Consider the following 17,851-nt stretch of genomic DNA (forward strand, 5'->3'; position numbering starts at 1 on the left):
GCCATCGTTGTGTCGAAGGTGAGAACGGACGGATGGTTGTCTCTTTGGGGAGGCGGAAGTTTTATGACACATGGGTCACAGGGAGCGAGACAGCAGTGGGCTTATAGTCTGCTCCCGGAGCTGCCTGTCTGCCTGTGTACTAGATATCGTGTGAATGATAGATAGATCTGCACACTAGCTATAAGCTCCAATAAATAATACTTCTTTTAAAAAACGGAAACATTTCGATCCAGTAGTGGGATCTGAACCGAAACGTTGCTGTTTCTTGAAGAAAGTATTTTTTTGGAGCTCATATATCCAGTCTGCACTACAGACCACTCTCTCACACAATCTACTACTATTGTCTGGCATCTGGATTAATGTTTTTTGTGGATGTGCGCACCCTAACCTTTCAAACGCCTGTGTACTAGATATTTACACGGCTTCAGAGTGTTCCTGACATGGTCACGGCACGGTCTCACTGACTAGCGTCTGCTCTGCTGTTTGCCTTGTGCAAGTTTTGGAAAGGGAAAGTTCTGGTTTTGTGTGTTTTCTCTGCTCCTGCTCGATCGTGCGCATGTTTGGGAATGGAATGACCAACATGTGACTCAGAAGAACTGCAGACAATTTGGTCAGGGCTCTGGCTCAGGCTTGCTTCCCCACATTTCCACTCCATTTTATGAAAAATAGGAAGAAAAAGAAAAAGTGGCAGTAGAGGCAACTTTTCTGAAGGAGTTTTCTGTTCACCTTTAAAAAAAAGAATGTTGCAGTATGTGATATGAATGAATGACAGATTTTGCTTTTTCTGTACATTTTAGATCAAAAATGGTAAAAGCGTAATTGGATGCACAAATAACAGGAATCAGTAGATTTAGATTACGTGTGTGTGTGTGTGTGTGTGTGTGTGTGTGTGTGTGTGTGTGTGTGTGTGTGTGTGTGTGTGTGTGTGTGTGTGTGTGTGTGTGTGTGTGTGTGTGTGTGTGTGTGTGTGTGTGTGCATGTGTGTGTGCGCGCGTGTATACATGTGTGTGTACGTGTATGTGCTTGTGTGTGCATCTTGTGTGTCTGTGTATGTTTTTCTTACACCATTCTGGATCCCTGGTATGTGTAATCATGGGCCATCTGTCAGCGTTCATTCCTGCATAGAGCATCCTCCTCCTCTGTATACACACCAGTCTAGGATCACTTAGCCAATGAAATGGTTCAATCGCAGCTGCCGTGGAGAAGATTGAGACGCATCATGTACGTAGATGTTTAGCTCTGCTGGTGCATTCAAAGAAGCCACAGCACCGGGAGCCCAATTTTTTTAAAAAAAAGTCCTGCTTCTGTTAACATCTACCCATGCTTCTGTTTACACTTCAGGAGGTGTAATAAAACAAACGTCACACATACCGACACATATCACAGATCATGAAGAATTAGTCCCAGGAACATGTTCGTACGTACGTACGCACCCCTACGTGCAGATGCAGACCAAGCGGCATTGCTGACATTCAAAAAGTGATTGAGATTGTTTATCAGGGATCGGGGAGAGCATCTGGAAGCAGTCAGCACACTCAGAGAAGAAATGGAAATTTGATTATTTTAGACTTAGAGGCAAGGCGATAAAAGCTATGGCTTATAACCAGCCAGACAACTGCTGTGGTTGTAAATGTTGGCAGCTGAGGAGAGGAGAGTACAAGAAATCACATTCTCTGTTCTCTCCCTTTCTTCCTCTCTTCCACATTCTCTCTCTGTCTCTTTCCCCCCCTCTCTCTCTCTCTCTCTCTCTCTCTCTCTCTCTCTCTCTCTCTCTCTCTCTCTCTCTCTCTCCCTCTCTTGCTTTGTATTTTGTCTGTCATCTTTTTTGTATTGAACTTCCTCAGTGCCATTATAGCAATGGGAAATGGGTGATTTGAGCACCATTTCTTTTTTTTTCTTTTTTTTTTAAGAGATGCATATTTTGCTGGGTGTGGCTCTACCACCAGAGTAAAGTACCATGAATGTTTTGGTGCACTTGTTACAATTGAAGCCCCAGGGACCAAAGTGAGAATTTTATTGCAGCCACGTGAATTTAATAAATAAACAAGTGGGGAGAAAGCACAGACAGAGGCTACCCTTGGAGACTGGACAACAGCAATGGATGTTGGAGCTTTGGGTAGACTACGCTTACAGATGTTTCGAGCCCACGGTGATTTTCCATGTCCTGCAACAGTATGTGTTGTTCGGCACACAGTCTCTCTGATGCAAGTTTTTGGGGTTTTATTTGACTGTTTTCGAGTGGCACTGCTGCACAGATGTTTTTTTTTTTTTTTGGGGGGGGGGGTGCAAAACCTTAGCAAGTGTGAGATGTCAGGTGTATGAACTGTGTAAGGCCATCTAATGGTTTTAAGCCATTTCAAATGTTTTCTCTGGACTATTTTGGCCTCTAAATCATCTTTCGAACATTCAATAGGCTTACAATTCATATGAGGTGTGGCTATGTAATGTTTCTTGAACATATGGCTTGTGTTGACTTAAGTGAAAAGTGAGGAAAGCTCTGCCATAAGTTATAAGTAGCTAAACAAGGCCTTGAAGAATGACATCATGCTGACTTCACTCTCAATTACCGACCTTTATTCTACTTAGCACATTATGTATGTCACCAAACTAGCTTAATTATGTGCAAAATATTTATCAAAGGCAGGGTGTAAGTGAGAGGCCTACTACATGCACTTTAGTGAATTAATATCGCTTGCATCAGTGCTTGAATGCATGCTGACCATATTATTATACATGAAGGCACCTATTTACCAGAGGTTGTGGATCTTAAATGCGACATCATGAGGCACCAGTGAATTCACATTATATATCATGGTTAAGTTAATGTGGTGTAGCTTACGGTGAGATTTTTTTGTATGTATGATTAGTTCATGTATACAATTACATACTCACTATTAATGTGTAATAAAACAGATGAGGTGACATTTTAATTGTAGCTTTTAGTTTTAATTTTAGGTCTTGTTTTTGCTACTGGGACAACAGAGACCTCTTTATCTTCTTGTGCAACAAGTGTATTATTACATTAGTATTACAGGTATTTCTCATGGCAACTGCGCCACTAGATACTGTACCTTGTTGACATAAGCTTAACCGAGACTAACTGCACTCATCCCCTGAATCTTGTGCTGGGATAATACTGTGAAATAATAATGAAATTGAGTTGAGCCAGGAAGTGATTTTTTTTAGGACAGGAAAATTAGGAGGGACATTTGCTTTTGTTTTTCTTCGGTTGTTTGGTAGACTTCCCTTTCTTTTCCCCTAAAATGAGCAAGAGGGGAGGTTTGTTCCCATGACAGTGTAATATGGCAACTGCCAGTGGTGTTAAAGAATGAAAACTACTCACAACAATCTCATGTGTGGAAAAGAAAACCGGTCAAACAGTTCTTTGACCAACATTGTGCTTTTATGTGATCTCCTGAATGCCAAATATCTGTCCTCTTCATCATGTTTCAAGAGAAATATTATTCTATCAGATTATAAGAGAGCCTATATGGGCAGATTTTTTATATTTGAGTGATTGTGGTATGGTAATTATACATGTTCTAGTCAACAGACTCAATGTAAATTGTCACTGAATAAATAACATGTAAAGATGAGAAATGGGTAACACTTCATTTTACAGTATCAGTGTTTGGCATAGGCTATTATGGACTAATGGTATTAACATGGAGTTTTCTAGTGTTTCTCTGCGATGTTTTTTGAGAAGAGTTCATTATAGCACAACTGCAAAAATAAAGTCTTGCCCATTGCTTTCTGTATATTATACCACTTAATTAAAATACAATAGATACATGTTCATATACTGTGTCAGGCACTACTGGTTTTCCCCCTGGCTCTGTCCGTGATACATACTGCATTGTGAAGGATGACAGTGACTGTTGGTGGCCTACAAAATAGTGCCTTGTAATAATTGTGACTTCGCCTAAAATAAGTGTGAAACAAACAGTATGTACGATGCGAATGTATTTGTGTAAAAACACATAACTATCAAATGTGTTCTTTTGTAAGGAGAGTTTAATTGTTCTGTTCAGCACTGCACTGCGGTTGTTCATTGGATGTCAGCTCTGGCAGAAACCGCTAGAGTTGGACCATAGCCCATTTCAACCCACGGGGACACTTGTAGAGGCTTTAGAGTTTAGACCTTCCCCGCGATAATTGTTTTCACACTTACTAATCCCATTTCATTTTTTCAGTCACTACACAGTAAAAAATGCAGTGTTCATCCAACAGCTAGGCTACTGAGTATTGCTGGAAATCCTCTAATATTCATTATCAGAACTTCCTCAGCTGTGTTATATGATCAGGTCTACAGTATCCAGGGCGGTTCTAGCAATTTTGGGGCCCTAGGCAAAATATACACATGGGGCCCTCAAAAGTCATTATACAGACATAGAATTCTTTGTTTTTGGTGTTATGTTAGTCCTTTTTCTCATATAACTTATATCTTCAATTACTTCTCAGTTAAATGACAAATTAAGATCAAGCCTATTTTTTGTGTGTTTACAGTTGGGCCCCCTATGGAGGTCAGATTTGGTCACGGCCCAAGGGAATTGCCTAGGTTTGCCTAATGGAAAGTCTGCCTCTGAGGTTTATTGCAACCAGACAAGCCAGCCTCCAGCAGATCAACCCATTGAATGTCTATGTAGGCCTACATTTGTTTACGATCTTTTGGTCTAAAAACACCATAGTATTTGTATGCAATGTGGTACACTAGTAAACCAACATTAATTGGTGTCATCACCCAGTAGGTTAGATGAGCATATCAAGTCTATTGAGTACATTTTCTGATTATTTCTTGATTTTGAAAGAGGGTATGCATTCATTTACGATCCAGACATAATGTAATAGTCATAATAACTTACAAAAGAGTTTCACCAGGAGGGATATTGGGTGTGGAACAACAGTCTTCTGCTTGTATTCAACTTTGAGATTCGATATGTTTTCATCCTTCATAGTGAATCTCGTGAGGCACTCGAGGATAGTCTCCCAATGAAAAGGCTTTTATTTTGTCTAGCCATCATTTACCGTAATATCATGCTAACATGTTTGGGCCAAAATTCTCAGGGCAAGTCGACACTGCTGCTGCTCTGGACAAAAACATGTTGGCATGATTTGAATCAATTGCCAGGCCAGCTGCAGTATAAGCCTCTGGTCATACTGAGTGCTATTAAAGGTTAGTTCACTGTAAATTGGACTTGACCTGGCCATGGTCTCCCCCCTCCTCTCCCACTCGCTCCCCTGTCTCCTCTCACAATATCCTGTCAAAATAAAGCCCAAACAATACTTAAAAAAAACATGTTGGCATGATTTTAACAGATTGCCAACTGCAATAAATAAATGCCTCTGATCATATTGAGTGCTTTTAATACTTAGTTCACTGTAAATTGAACTCGACCTGGCCTTGGCCATGGCTCAAACGGCGTACTCTTACACCGTGGGACTCCGGTTCGATTCTAGCCCAAGGTCATTTCCTGACCCTTCCCCAACTCTCTCCCAAACATTTCCTATCATCTCTTTGCTGTCGATATCAGATGAAGGCACAAGAAGCCCAACAAATACTTGTTGTATGTTGGCATGATTATTTTAATTGACTGCCAGGCCGGCTGCAATAAATAGGTGCCTCTGGCCATATTGGCTATATGTTTACATGACGTTTTTAATTCCGAATTAATAATTCCGAATTAAATCATTCTGTCGGGTTTACTTTGATCCTTCATTTAATTCCGAAAAGTGTTTACATGACGTTTTCAAAGCAGAATCAATTACAGTGAGTTAATTCTGAATTAAATGTCTCATGTAAACGTAGCAATTGAGTTGTTTTAATACCTAGTTTACTGTAAATTGCATTTTCACTGATGAAAGGCCTCCAGGTGAGCTAATACATCTCTCTCCGCCACTTCCAGGTTAAACATTAGACCTCTATAGGCTGATTGACACATGCCGCGGTGGTTCACAGGGAAAACAAGACTCGCAAGTATTTCCTGCACCGATGTACCACGAGACAGACAGACGTGCAAAATCACAGTTTGCAGTCAAAGTCTGTGTGGAGCCAGTCCAACTTTTTTGTTTGATTAGCATATCAGGTGAATAGCTGCCTATTATGCAATCCAATTCAATTCAATTCAATGCAATATCATTACTCTGCCAAAATATGAAATGGTGTGCAAATGTGATGCTTGATATGAACTCAATCCCAGTGCTGCTGGCAATGATTATGTATAAAATATTGTAAAACAGACATTTAGAGAGAGAGAGAGAGAGAGAGAGAGAGAGAGAGAGAGAGAAAGAGAGAGAGAGAGAGAGAGAGAGAGAGAGAAAGAGAGAGAGAGAGAGAGAGAGAGAGAGAGAAAGAGAGAGAGAGAGAGACCGGGGGTAGAAATGACTGAAATTGAAAAAAAGAAAAGTAACAAGAGACATTGATCGAGGCCCTCTGTGAACCTCAGCCAAGCGTCAACAGGGGCCACGTTGAGCTGTCGGCCCAGTGTTAAAACTGCATCGGGTTGAGAAATGTCAAAGTGCAGGCCGTAAGCTCATCCATCATGGTTGCAGGGCTGCCCGTGCCACACTGCACCGCGCTACGCCACACCAGCCCACGAACCTGCTGCCTGGCCGCGACTCATGCCCGCAGTCGCTCGTCGACACCAGCTGGACGAGAGAATTGCCACATTTGCCAAACGCAACCAAACAACCCCTCAAAACACACCTCACTCAACCACCACGGGCCGCTTGGAATAGGACAAAGCCACGCTGAGGGTAGGACAAGCTTGCTTTCTGTTTGTCTCCCACCTCTTATCTAAGCTCCGTCAGTCCAATCGGCCGCTTTCTTTTGTTGTATGTTAACTTGTGCTTGTACTGGAAAGACTGCAGCCTATGCTGTGTGTATTTGCGGCTGTGTCATGCCAACAGCGTTACGTTGCATTGCGTTGCCTTGCATATAGCATTGCACTGCGTTGTTTGTTGAATGACTGAGGCAGGCCTTATCCAAGCTGGTTAGAACAGTATACATGGGTTCTAAATTTTTGTTTTCCCCTGACCATGCTGGGCACTAAATGTCGGTCAAAAAATTAGCTCATGTGGTTGGCTGCCAGTGTCTTGCCCCTCCTCACAACATTGTGTTTACAAACACTGTGAACCCATGTATATGGTGACTTTTTACATTCCTATTGTCTTTGCGTTGTGGAAGAAGTCTTTTGTCAGACTGAACAGAGGTCCTCTTTGAGACTTCAGACCCATTCTGATCATTAGACATGACATGCTTTAGCTTCATGCAAATGGGCCCACATAAACATGTTTTTTTTTATGTGAAGTGTAAAAGTAAAGTGTGAAGTGAAACCTCCCTGAACTGAGGTTGTGCTGCCATTGTACACATCCTGTCAGACTAAAATGCACGTGGGCCAACATTTAATGAAATTACATCAAAATAAAGCAAGATGGAAAAAAACACACGTTTTTCGGTATGATTTGGAAACATTTTTTGGTATGCTTCAGAAATTCTGCAGCTTACTGTACCAAGACAAAAAAATCATCCAGCTAAATAAATATTCATTTTCACTGAAGAAGAAGAATAGGCTACGCCGAGCAGCTGTCGCAAAGCTGCACTCTATCCCGACACAATACAAGAGTAATCTTAGGAAGCACATGCTTCAACACCATGCATTTTTTCACCCAGCCCTACTCAACCCTGAAATCCTGTGGTAACACAAGACAGACATACTTTAGGGATGGTAATCATGCCTCATTAAGCAGGCTGCGCCGTGTGTACAGAAGGGAGTGGAAAGACGTGACTCTCCTGTAGTTTGCCGTCGATGAACGAAAGCAAAAAAAAAAAAAGAAAGGATGTGAGGGAGGGAGAGAGAGAGGGAAGGAGGGAGGGAGAGAGGAAGAGGGGAAAGAGGGAGGGAGGGAGGAAGAAGGAGAGGAGCAAACAGCACACACCCCAGAAGTTGAAAGTCATCAGCTTTGGCCCAGTGTGTGACTTGGCTATTTGGCAAGTGAAATATTTTTTCACTGCTGGATGACCACAGTTTGCTGGACACCGCTGCACTGCTGTGGATATCCAGACTTTGGGTGCGGAGAGGTGAACCTGGATGATTATGTCCTCTGCTTGTCAAGGCGCCCACATTTTTTAAAGGCATAAGACTTTTTCATGAAGCCTTGTTTTAACATACTTAAACATGTTTGAAAATTCTTTGGGGACTGATCATATTTTTTTCTGCAAGAGCTTTATGTGATCAGTGGTAGCGCCTGTTTCTTGTGGGAAAAAAAAAGCTTTTTATACATCTGCGTTAATAAAAATCAAGCTAAATCAGATTATTTTAAGCGCTCAAAGTCTTTGGTATTTACTGGTGGGCACACACATAATCATCTCTTTTATTATAAGTGTTCTGGCAAGGCATGTTGTATTTGATTTATGGATTGTTTAACATTCACTGAGATCAAAAGGTGTTGATGAATTAGCTGGTATATGTTGGCTTCTGTCCGCATACCTGTGTGCGGTCCCCACAGTGTTAACCACAGCCATATGTCAGATGGGGCCCTCTAGTGGATGTTTGGTGGTACAGTACTCCACACCATGGCAGGTCTTTTCTGAAGGGATGTTCTTTGTAGAATCTCACAGTCAAATGAAAGTTGTACTGTACTGACTGTACTCTAGAGAGGGGGGGGGGGGCAAAGAGACACTGTCAGGTAAGGCAGAAAACAAAAAGTTTCTTTTACTTCTTCTTCTTCTTCTGGGAAGTTAGGGATTTTTTTTCTTCAGACGAAGTGTCAAGATGAACCAAAAAAAATAGCCTTGCACAAATCCTCATCCTCAACCCCTGTACCTATATATCTTGCTGTGGACCAGAAGCAGGACCATTGTGTGCAATTACTAAATTATATTCATAGGAATAAAAGGAGCTCATTGCACAGTTGTATTCTAAATACAACATTTTGGTCTCCCTATGAATCTAACTCATTGTTTACACACATGCAACATAATTGTCGTAATTAGTTTTTAAGGATATTTTGTTGCGATTATAACACTCCATCAATGCCACTCCATCGTTATTTATTTAGGCCAATAAAACATGGAGCATTTTGATTTCTTGCCACTATGCAGTGAAGAAACCATCCATCTCCGCTGTGCTGTGGCCCGGACTGGAGCCGTGTCAAAAAGAAAGGGTTTTTTTTTTTAGTGTTGTGGCCTGTATTACATGGCTGGGCTCTGAACACTGATTGATGTGAATTTTGTTCTGATTGCAGACAGAAGGGGGAAAAAAACAGCACAAGCTCCTTTTGGCTCAAGATGAATATCATTTTCTGTCTGAGAACACAAAAGCACAGCACAAAACCAGAGAGACTTGCATCTATCTGTCTTTTTTCCCTTTTTAGGATGTCTGGTTTGTATGATACACTTGTCCACAGACAAGGCGTCTGGCTCACCTATGCGTTCCAGTCCAGGAGGTGTCTGGGCTGCACTGCACAGGAAACTTTTCAATACTGCTTCCTCCCATCAGGTTGCAGTCTGCTGTCAGAAGCACTCAGACATTGTGCTGAACAAGAGAGAGGGGGGGAGCGAGGAGAAGGAGAGAGACAAAGACAAACAGAGACAGATAGAGAGACAGCGTATCTCAAATGGCACACTTGTACACTTGACACTATGTATCAGTGCATAGGGCACTCACATCGAAAATTCAGTGCACTGAAAGTACCCAGATGCTGCCATAATAACGATCAAAAATGTGTCATGATGGACAAAGTGCGCACTAAGCGGCTGCCATGTTTGCGTAACACATGAAGAAATGTGATGTTTGGTCGAGTCGAAGGGTTTTATCAACAAAACACCAACCCCTTCATGCAAAGTATTGTCTGCAAGAGAGTTACCATTTGGAGTGAATGAAATGCAAACACACGAGAAGTTATAAAGCCCTATTGGGAAACTCCAACTCCTATTGTCATTGTGACACAGCACTCCACAGCACAGCACACAAGTGTTCACTGCACACTGCACATAATGAAACTGCATTTATGCCTCACCCGTGCAAGGGGGCAGCCCGCAGTGGCGCCCCAAGGGAGCAGTGCGGCAGGACGGTACCATGCTCGGGGTACCTCAGTCATGGAGGAGGATGGGGGAGAGCACTGGTTAATTACTCCCACCACCAAACTGGTGGGTAGGGAGTCGAACCGGCAACCTTTGGGCTACAAGTGTGACGCCCTAACCGCTTACCCATGATTGCCCTATGACAGTTCACAACCAATATCTTGGCGAGCTAATACTATGCTAGTCCGTCACTCCCAATAAGGGCACGGCGTTAGTGGTACAAACTCTCCCAAGAAACTATGCACTGAAGTCCTCAGTGCACAGTGTGCACAAGGCACCAAAAGACAGTGGACTACACTGACACAAGTGTGATTTGAGACACAGAAAGAAAGACACAGAGGGAGAGACAGACAAAGTTTAGAGAGAGAAAGATGGGGAGAGGATAGGAAAACAAAAAATAAAAGACAGAGAAAGAAACAGAGTTGTCATATCCTGTCATATACTGCATGTGTAACTTATGATCAAGATGACAATTTCTTGGGAGGGCTGGCCTGGGAGAAAGTCTGTCTGAAACTGTTTTTTCTCTATTAGATGAAATGGTGCTGATGTTGCTTAACAGTGGAACCAAAATTATGTGTTGGTCTGTTTGAGCAAAAAATAAGACTCCCTAGAGTAGTGCTTCTCAACGGGGGCTGCCTTGAGAAGGGTGCGCTCAGTTGAGCACAACTCATGTCATGTCTAACACTCATGCCTATTCTATCTTGATACTGTATATTCTATACTTATGTCTATTCTATTTTTCTTTAATACTACGTAAGGGGGGCGTTGGCTGGCTTCTGATGAGGTCAAGGGGTGAGTGCAGCCTTAGGATGAGACCAAGGGACCATTTGTTCAAAAAAGTTTGAGAGCACTGCCCTGGAGCAAGTCTTTACTGCCAAATGTGTTGGCGATGCACGATATGTCTGTGGATTAACTGGATGCGACGGCGATTGTGCTGTTTAAAATGGGCCGACTAACAGTAATTTTGAGAGTTCTTACTCTTGCGGTGTGTTGTATTGCCGTGATTTCTTTGAAAACAAACCGCTGTATTCCAAAATATGTATTCCCTCACATTTATTTTAGCAATATCGTATTGTTTATATTGCTGCATATTTGTTAACATGAGGTTTAAACCTGACATATCTGTAGTCCATACGCAGGTGAAGATTTGTTGAAGTAATGGCTCACACCACGACTTCTCCTCCATTTCAATCATATTATATTAAATATTACAGATAGAAATTATACTGTTGCATATGAGTGAATGACTAATCACCCATAATACTTTGATACTCTGTCTTGCCTCTTCTATATACTTTTAAAGGGACACTGTGTGAGATTTTTAGTCATTTATTTCCAGAATTCATGTTGCCCATTCACTAATGTTACCTTTTTCATGAATACCGGTACTTACCACCAGCATAAAATTCTAAGTATTCATTATGACTGGAAAAATATATGAAAAGGAGGATCTTCTCCATGGTGTGCCATTTTGAATTTCCAAAAATAGCCATTTTTAGCTGCAAAATGACTGTACTTGGACCATACTAGAAAATATTTGTCTATTACTTAGTAAACTTTCATGTAAAGATCAAATTTGGCAATAGGCAGCCCAATTTCAATAAGCAGCATTGTTACAGTACCTTTTTTGACCATTTCCTGCACAGTGTCCCTTTAACCTAGCCTAACTATTTGTAAACCTCCACTCAATGTTTATCTCCCTACATATTACTTGGCTGGTAACGTACAATTCAGTGAATAGGACAGGGACAAGGGAACAGGTTGAACAATGATGCATATTGAGTGGGTAAAGTCATGGAAAAAAAATCCACCTGCTAATGGTGCTCAATCCAACAGCACCAAGCCTTCTGCACGAAATTAGCATGATGGTATAGTAAAACGAGACAAAATTTTCTATATCCTCCTGCCACCAGGGGTCACCCAAATTACTAATCTACTCCTAAACTCCCTCTTCTCGTGTGTCTCCTCTGCCATCCTCTCCTCTCCTCTCCTCTCCTGTCGTTCCCTGTCCTGTCCTTTCCTCTCTCTCTCCTCTCACTTCTCTCCTCTGTCTTTTCCTCTCCCCTATTCTATCATCTCTCTTCTCTTCTCTTCTCCTGTCCTCTCCTGTCCTCTCTCTCTCTCCTCTCCCTTCTCTCCTCTGCCCTTCTCTCCTCTGCCCTTTCTTCTGCCCTATCCTATCATCTCTCCTCTCCTCTCCTCTCCTCTCCTCTCCTCTCCTCTCCTCTCCTCTCCCCTCCTCTCCTCTCACAGGACATGGCAGGGCCTCTGCCCTCTCCTGCTCACGTGCTGTTGGTAGTGTGCAAGCTGTGCGTGCTCCACCACGCCCACGCCGGAGCGTACTACGGGCACAAGCCCCAGCAACACCAGCCCATGCCACAGATACCTCACGCACCCCTTGGAGCCCAGGAGCCGTACCCACAGCAGCCGTACTACGGCAACGAGATGCCCATCCTCCCCCAGTACAGGGAAGAGAGCCACCCGCTTCCCATGCCACTGGGCAAGGGGATCCCGATGGGCAAGGGCATCCCCATGGGCAAGGGTATCCCAGTGCCCCAGGGGAAAGGAAAAGGTGAGATGGTTGCATGATAGTGTACTGTATAACACCACTTCATCTGCACCACAACATTGGCAATTACAAATTGATGGAAACTCTGCAGAGGTGTCAAAAATAAAAGTAGAGGTAAATTCATGGTGTAAATATAGCCTACAACCTGAGTCCATTTTACATAGTAACAGTACATTGTGACATGAATTACTCCACTGTACCTACTGATAAACTGACAAACCTAAAATATAAATAAATATAAAAATCTAGAAATGCACTCACCGTGTGCAGACCTCTGCCAAGCTGTTCGATAGCACGTTTGACTATGTCACACCATCATTTTTTAAAAGTCTCTCTTCCTTGTTTTTGTGGAGTTGCAAACTGTTTCAGCCTATCCCGCAATAGTGAAGAATCTTTTTCAAAATTCCCGGTTCCAAATCATGATCCGGATCACCACCAAAATGTAATCACTTGTCCCTTTTATCATTTCCAACAACTCCACAAAATTTCATCAAATCCATGCATAACTTTTTGAGTTATCCTGCTGACAGACAAACAGACAACCCAACGCAACAGAAAACATAACCTCCTTGGCGGAAGTAATAAAAAGCAGAGGTGTCAAAAGTAAAAGTTAAAAAAAGAAACACAGTTTCCTTCTAACACAAGTAACTTATCTGAGTAACCAATAGACCCCAGATCAGCTAACTCTGCACTGGTTGGATCAAGTTTGTGGAGGGTCCTTGTTAGGTTTTCTGAGTTTTTCAGTAATAACACAGTCTCATTTGGTACAGGTATAATGGAGTAAATGGTGTAACAGCTATGTAATGTCATGTGCTAGTGTTGTAATTACACCACAAAAGTACTTTTACTTTTACAACTTAGCGAATGGGACAGGGACAAGGGAAAAGGTTGAACAATGATGTATATTGAGTGGGTAAAGTCATGGGAAGAAAAATCCATCTGCAATTGGTGCTCAATCCAATAGCACCAAGCCTTCTGCACGAAATTAGCATGATGGTATAGTAAAACAAGACAACATTTTCTATATCCTCCTGCCACCAGGGGTCACCCAAATCTACTACTAATCTACTCCTAAACTCCCTCTTCTCATGTGTCTCCTCTGCCATCCTCTCCTCTCCTCTCCTGTCGTGTCCTGTCCTTTCCTCTCTCTCTCCTCTCCCTCCTCTCCTCTGTCCTTTCCTCTCCCCTATTCTATCATCTCTCTTCTCTTCTCTTTTCATCGCCTCTCCTCTCCTCTCCTCTCCTCTCCTCTCCTGACACCTCTGATAAAAAGTCACAAATTTGACCTTTTCACTGAGTCGTCGTCAATATGACAAATTGCCAATGTATCCATTAAACAGCCAGTAGAGAGAATGCTAAGGTGCTCATGTGAAGCACAATGGCATGCTGATGAGAATTGATATGCACACATTTAAAACCTTTTGTAACTTGTCATGTACACACTTCGCCTGACGTCTGAACAAACCAGGCCATGCCAAATCCATCATGAGTCCATCTACATGAGAATGCAAAATATTCTATTTCGGTTAAATACTTAGTATTATATTCATCATGTCTTGTTTGTGTGACCAATGCAAGTGGTCAGCATTTGGAATGTGTTACAGACCTTGTAATGCATAGACAATCAGGGCGCATGCCTTTGAGACTATGCAACTGCATGTCATTGTGTCACGACATGATACAATGATATGTATTATCTTGCTAATGTATTAATGCATTTCAAAACATAACCATGTGATGATGTTTTGACAGCAGCCTCAAGGAAAAACAATCCAATGCTTGTTGAACAAACCTAAGTGTCAAAACACAGGAGCTTAGATGAAATATACTTCCTTCAACAGAAAAGCTTTGATACATACATGAGTCATGACAAATTAATGGAAGTCAGCCAAATCCTGGTAAACTAAGCTAGACATTTCACACAATGCCACATAATACAAATGCTATTCTTTATGTATGTAAATGTTGAAGGCCTTTTCCTTTCCAAAGAATGAACCAGTGTGAAACGGTGCTGTTATGAGATGCAGTCCATATTGGGTAACACTTAACAATAAGGTTCACATTTTAGTATTGGTTAAGCATTAACGAGTCACTCATTGCCCAGTATTGCTTTCAATATTACTTACATAGAGTTAAGAAGCCTTTTGTGCCTCATGTTAAACATAAAGCTATAAATGGTGAGATAATCATAATTTTCTTTATTTACAAATACAGTGACACAAATTATGCAAAGTCATGACTTAATACCTAGGAGAGGAAGATGAACCCATTATCCAATAATCACTTACTATTATTATTATTATATTATTATTGAAACAGCACTTGATAATGAGTAACTAACCATTTGTTAATGTTTAACTGATGCTAAATTGTCTACCTACCTTATTGTTGTACTTTCATGTTAGACATGTGACCCTTACTTTTTACAGTTTTTAAATGCGTCCTAGCATCTCTTTAAGAGGGTATGTCCGTCCGTCTGTCTGTCCGTCTGAAACACATTCTTTGTCTTAAACACATTCTTTGAATTGTAATTCCCTCCCGTGTGCACAAGGCGTCAGTGCATAGACGGACACATCTTTGTCCGCCTGTCGGACTTGTTTAATATTTGCAGGATCCAACATTGGCAATTTAACATTGGTTGTATTATATTCCTGTACTCACAATGTGCAACTTCATTGTGTGTATTCATGTCAAAACCTCTTTTTGGAACATTTCTTCATTTTACTATGCAGATGCATAACTGACTTTTTACCCTTACGAATCACCCACCATTAGGGTCTGTTTAGTAGAAATCAAACCTAGCCATATTAATGCCCTTAAAGAGATGAATTGTACAATTTTTCAGAGTGCATCCTCCTACAACAAATTGGGGTTTAACAAGACGGTTAAAATAGTAAGGGCTCATGAAGGTACATGACTATGATCCCAATTATCAGTTGAAACCCTTCCTTAGATAATAGGTCGAATGTTAACCTGGTTCTCACGTGATGGTTGTTACCAACCATCTGGAACATTGTCAATCGCTAGCACTGGAAAGATGTGGGTGTATTCAAAAGACTTCGAACCTGATTGCAGTATTCACGTGGCTTTTTTAAAATCATGTACTACTTCAACCACTGACTTGTATATATCCTGCCCCACGATTCTGATTGGACAGGCTGTGAAATATCTGATTCCTTTGGGCTCATCTAAGATTTCCAGACCCAAGTGCGATCCCACAAAGTTTAACGAAGATGCATGAACTACGAAGGATCCGCATGAGAGCAAGGCTATAGTCGAACGTTACTCCTCAGGAGCATTGCAAGTGATCGTCAGCCAAATGACATTGCATTACATTACATTGCATTTAGCAGATATATTATCCAAAGTCATTCGAGAACATAAACATAGCATACAACACTTGCAGATACAAAGTGCACAGGGAATATACAAAACAATAGGTCCAAATACCAAGTGGGGTTAGGTTTAACTTTTTGTAAGTACATTAGCACAGTAGACCCACACACACACATACACCCACATACCCAACACACAACATGCCTTACAGTGGGACCAGACAGCTGGTGTTAAAAAGTGCCGTAGAGTCCCACATGGGCTGCATAGATTCAGGGGCGACAAACGGGGTAAAAGATTCAACCTATAGCATTCGATCAGGAAAACCAACCGAGGCTCGTTTTAAATGTAAACATTCCATTGGCTACTGTCTGCTGCCGCCATATTTTTCTGCTAAAGTTCAATTTCTCTTTTTGATGCTTTTGACTCCCTTGATGCTAGAAACACTTTTGCAGCTTTCGCAGCTTCTGCCACTTGCTCTTCCATACAAAGTCGATTACTTGCGCTGCTTTCTACACCTTCAACTCCTGCTCTCTGTTCACAGGGTTAACGTCTAATCCGGGTCTCGGCAAGCTCAGGCATCAGTGTAGTAAATAGTCATGAAAATGTATGTCCCGTGTGATGTTCTAAGGCAAGGATGTCAAACTCAGATTTGTCCCGCGAAGCCATTTTATTCGGCCCGCGAGATCATTTAAAATATCTATTACAGTTGGCCCACATACACCTAAATGTATAGCGTAACTTGACTTGAACATGAAATTTGCTGTGTCACTGGATGTGCAGACACATTTGAACTATATGATGGGAAAGAGTGTGGGCGAAATTTAACTATGAATATGAAGACACACAATGTACACACAATTTTAGTCCATTTTTAAAAATAAATGTTGAGTTCGGCCCGCAACTTCGTTCCAGATTTTGATTTTGGCCCTCAGTCAATTTGAGTTTGACACCCCTGTTCTAAGGTATTTTTTCTGGTTTAAAAAGTGCCTTATCGCAAACCGTAGCCATCAAACATGTTTGATATTTACTAATTAACTGATTGGTGAACCACAGCTGCACCCTTCTTCCCTGTATGCAAAGCAACTACAGCGGATAGCAATGGCTATCCTAGATGATAGCCGACACCCTTTGCATAGTGAGTTCCAGTACCTCCCCTCTGGACGGAGGCTGGTAGTTCCTGGTTGCAGAACCAATAGGTTCAAAAGCAGTTTTGTCCCAGCTGCAATTACTTTGCTAAACAAGATGTAAAATAAAATAAAAAAAATGTATTTGTAAAAATGCTCTTTGCACTTTAGCTGCACCAGGAGTGTGGTGTCACTTCTGCCATGGTGCCCCCCCGTGTGTATATGTTGTATGTGTATTTTCAGTCAAATGTCAAACATTTTTATTTATTTCCTTGTGAAGCCTACATGTGTTTTTTAGACTCCATGTTTATGTGTCATGTGTCTTGTGGTTCTGATGTAAGGACAGCCATCTTCTCTTTTATACTGCAAACCCAGTTTACCTTCGGGTACCAATAAAGTTGAACTGAACTGAACTGAACTGAACTATTCAAAATCGGACGTCGAGTGTGTGCATGTTTACAATTGGAGACAAGATTGGCGGTTCATGCCCGATACTGTTTATGCCTGAACTGGAAAGCATATAAGTAAGGGTTAACGTTCGGCGAGAAGGTCGCTACCGTGGAATAGCAGCACGACAGAGAGAATATTTAGACCCCGACGCGGAGCGGAGGGGTCTTGTTCTCTCTGAAGTGCTGCTATTCCACAAAGCGACCGACTCGCCGAACGTTAACCCACTTATTATATGGATATACTTAAATGATTCACACATGGCGGGGACATTTCTTTATTTAATGTTAAGTT

At 41.7% G+C, this 17,851-nt stretch overlaps 1 protein-coding gene across 2 annotated transcripts in view; it reads left to right on the forward strand.

The window, feature by feature from the left end:
- LOC134459474 (collagen alpha-1(VIII) chain-like) overlaps window positions 1–17,851 on the forward strand; it is a 30,481-nt gene that overhangs the window by 8,964 nt on the left and 3,666 nt on the right. Inside the window, exons 1-2 of one of the 2 annotated variants that reach the window (XM_063211834.1) lie at window positions 6,430–6,753; window positions 12,335–12,653. In XM_063211834.1, coding sequence (XP_063067904.1) covers window positions 12,338–12,653 — 316 coding nt within the window. In that variant the 5' untranslated portion in view covers window positions 6,430–6,753; window positions 12,335–12,337. Of the gene's footprint in view, window positions 1–6,429; window positions 6,754–12,334; window positions 12,654–17,851 lie in introns of those variants that run through there. The other variant, XM_063211833.1, reaches the window with a different exon arrangement.

The sequence above is a fragment of the Engraulis encrasicolus genome, chromosome 12, assembly GCF_034702125.1.
Source record: "Engraulis encrasicolus isolate BLACKSEA-1 chromosome 12, IST_EnEncr_1.0, whole genome shotgun sequence".
In the NCBI taxonomy this organism is placed as follows: Eukaryota; Metazoa; Chordata; class Actinopteri; order Clupeiformes; family Engraulidae; genus Engraulis; species Engraulis encrasicolus.